We start from the raw sequence: 3459 nt of genomic DNA, 5'->3' as shown, positions 1-3459 counted from the left end.
CTTTCTTTCTCTTATTTTATGTAATCCTACATATAAGACTATATTTAAGCAATAAACTTTTTTGTTGTCCCCATGAAGAGAAATAAGCAACAGAAACACAAAAATATTGAACTACTTAATGTATTAAAGATTCTCCACACCATTTGATAGCACTAAGAGCGCGCGCACACTGCAAAGATTTAGTCGGCTGATAGTTGATTTTGTTCATAAATCAATATTCAGATGAATGGAAGCACACGTAACAACGATTAGGTAATTTTTCGGTATCAGACCGACTAAAAACTTTTATTGAATTCATTTTCAAACGCTTGCTTCAACGCGTAACTGTTAAAAAAAATTGTTTCCTATCAAGGGCCGACTAAATAGTCTGCAGTGTGCGCGAAGGCTTAAACACTACCCTTATCGGGTTTCACTGCTATCTACAATACAGCAGCTATTTAGCCACCAACACTTCTTAACAATTCAGTATCAGTCTTCCACACTTTAGAACTTCAATACTTATTGGTTCATCGCCGGCATTTGTCCTTGGTAAGGCATCTGAGGCACAGGTGCAGGGTACGGCATCACTATAATTGGCATCTGACCCTTATTTCCAAGTGTCTTCATCCCTCCCTGAGGTCTAAACAATCCTCCTGATATCAGATGTCCGATCCAAGATATGGTATCTGGCACATTTATTTCTATTGGCAAGAAAGGAATGTATGATATAATCTGGCCTAACGAAAATCTGCCTTCTTCTGGTAGGTATACTATTGCGTTTTTAGGCTGTGTTTCCGGGTTTTTTGGATTGGCGTCTACAACTACAGCATCTTTGTTCTCGTCTATGTGTCCTGTGTTAGATTTTAGATTGTTAGTGATTTGTTCGTTTAGGTTTACGTATCTGTCATCAGTTTCTGCGTTTGGTGCAGCGGCCGGATTGGGTATGACTATGACCAGTGGCTGCTGCTGGGGGTACCTGGAATTAATTAAGGACTTGATGAGTCTTTGGCTTTTACAAATGTTACTTTTTATCATTTACATGAAATGAAAGACGCTATATGAATTTTTCACAATATCCAAACCAAGTTTGAATTTAATACCACTACTGATATAAAATGTTTAACTTTTCAATGCTGCGATTTCTATGCTGCCTTTCATTTTGACTATGTATAGTAAAATATCGTAGTCCCATTTAGCCTGGGAACCATACTTGGTCATATTTTTAATTGCTAATATGGAATTTGCGAGGCGTATACACGAGTGCTTGATTTGAAAACAAGTAATGTAAGCACATAAACCTTAAAAGTGGATATTTAATTTCTAGCAGCTTTCCTACGAGTACATCCCGTGTTTGCATTTTAAACGTGGTATTTAACCTGACTATGACCTTGTATACTCACAAGAAAAGTAGGTGACCTGGTGTAGTACAGAAAAAGTATCTCTTTGCCTTCTTGATTTTTAAAATGTACCTACTGAAAGTACGCGGTTAAGTTTTGAGGTGACTTCGTAACTAAAAATCTGAACGATATCCTAAAAATAAAACAATTACTCAAAGATGCCTAAGCGGAATAATTACAAAATAATAATGCTTTGGAACGTGTACGTGAATCTATCAAAAATCAAAAATAATGAAGAGTACTTACATGTTCGGCGCCTGCATATTCGGTACCATCTGCCTCAGGAATGGAAGCTGCGGTTGTAACCCATACTGCATAGGAAAGTACGGCAGCTGCATAGGCGCGCTGCACACTGATGCAACGCACAGGTACAACACTACCACCAATTTCTTATTCATTTTTGCACTGATCATAACTTTTTTATTGAGGGAAGTTTTATATTTTGCTCTGCAGTCCTCTTCTTGAAGAGAACTTAGATATTTATTCAACAAAGTTTCAAGCCCTTAAAGCTTTTATGTCAAACGTGCAAATACACTGATAGCAAAACCTAGGCTGAACACTCTTGCCTTTGCTTAACCTGAACTGTCAAATTTTGGCGGGAAACACTTTGAATTTAGAATTCGATTTTTTCTTTTTGTTTTTTTTTTCTTATTGTGTGCCAGGAAGTCAGGAGCGTCCGTTTGTCTGCCGGCAAGGATGAGTATGTATGTGTTTTGGTTCGGTAGTCAGTTATTATTCAAGTTGCGACGACGACCTACTCTGCCAGCCCTGACCTTACGGCGGGCAATGCTTTCTTTTTTGGGGTTCATTGTATGGAAAAAAATTATAGATGGTGTGTTTAAAATATTTTTTTGTATATTATAATTTTTATTAAAATTAAACAAAATGATCTTCGTAAATCAGTCACTTTGATATTACTATTTTTGATACAATTTTAAAGGACTTAAGTAGTTCCCATAAGGTTAATAAAAAATACGACAATTTGCAATAAATTTTAATATAAAAAACATAATATACGGTGTCTCCTCGGCAATATCAGAGAAAAAAAGTCCGAACCCAAAAATAAGAGGAAAAACCGAGTACTCCAATTCTCCATCAAATAAGTGTCAAAATGTAATAAACATGAGCCGAACATAAAACTTTAATGTATAGGCTACCACTGAATGGTAATTTACCCATTGTCTAGAATCTAGAAATCTATCAATTTAGAATACTGACCCAATTCTCATAATTCTATAGAAAACCTTGCAAAATATACCGAACTGGCAAAGATATGGAAGCAATTTTTTTTTGCAATAATAGTAAATAATGAATTGTTTATTCATTAATTATCAATCAGTCAATCATTATCAATAGCAATTATGCCCACATGTTAAACCATTTTTAAAAGAATGCTTGAATTATTTTAAACACCCTGTATGTTCCAAGGCTTATCTTCGCAATTATTATCAGACATAAAAACAAAATACAATTATGACGCCATTGTTCTAATCCTAGGTGAAATATTAGCACAACATTAAAAATAATGTGAGCACGTTAATTTTCTATGAGAAAAAGAAGAAACAAAATAATACTAATTACACCTATTTTATATGTTCATGTAATCTTTATGAAACCGTTACGAATTACAGGTTAAAGTGCCACTGTAATTAACCGTAGAGTCTAAGTATTTTTAGACTGAAAAATTGTTAAATAATAATCAAGATGAAAGGGGTCGATAACCTCTTATTGTAGTTGCAGGTTTTTTAAAAATTACTTTTTGGTTTTTGATTCTGGTTTTTAGATAAAAATGACAAGTGAATTCATATTTTTTACATACGTAGTACTTCCAGGAATAAAACGGCTTTGTAACGCTTTCCTAAAAAAAACTAAAGAATTTCTTAACTCTATTAACTCAGTTTGCTTTAGAAACCAGTTCAGAAGATGATTCTGGCTGTCATTTCCAGATCTTTGACAGAATTTCTGAAAACGGTTATTTCAACTTCATTTCTAGTAGGTAAATTAACAGTAAAGGATACTTACTACTTATACTTAACCTAGCTCCAAGGAAAAAAACCTGGTACCTATTCAAACGGTTCTGGTT

The 3459-nt window shown here is 34.4% G+C and overlaps 1 protein-coding gene across 1 annotated transcript; it reads right to left on the bottom strand.

Annotated features, from left to right (window-relative positions):
- Positions 1–337: 337 nt before the first annotated feature.
- On the bottom strand, positions 338–2135 carry LOC124630582. The gene is made up of 2 exons (XM_047164542.1): positions 1623–2135; positions 338–955 (listed from the first exon to the last, which is right to left on the bottom strand). The coding sequence occupies exons 1-2, from the start codon at positions 1787–1789 to the stop codon at positions 499–501; spliced, it is 624 nt and encodes a 207-aa protein (XP_047020498.1). The 5' UTR covers positions 1790–2135; the 3' UTR covers positions 338–498.
- Positions 2136–3459: the final 1324 nt, after the last annotated feature.

Source organism: Helicoverpa zea, chromosome 5 (genome assembly GCF_022581195.2).
Source record: "Helicoverpa zea isolate HzStark_Cry1AcR chromosome 5, ilHelZeax1.1, whole genome shotgun sequence".
NCBI classification, from domain to species: domain Eukaryota; kingdom Metazoa; phylum Arthropoda; class Insecta; order Lepidoptera; family Noctuidae; genus Helicoverpa; species Helicoverpa zea.
This window is presented reverse-complemented; position numbering and strand designations above follow the sequence as displayed.

Coding starts and splice junctions, on each gene's coding strand:
- LOC124630582 (XM_047164542.1), bottom strand. CDS start 1,789: ATGATCAGTGCAAAAATGAATAAGAAATTGGTGGTAGTGTTGTACCTG. Junction 956..1,622: donor AATATGCAGGCGCCGAACAT/GTAAGTACTCTT, acceptor AATTAATTCCAG/GTACCCCCAGCAGCAGCCAC.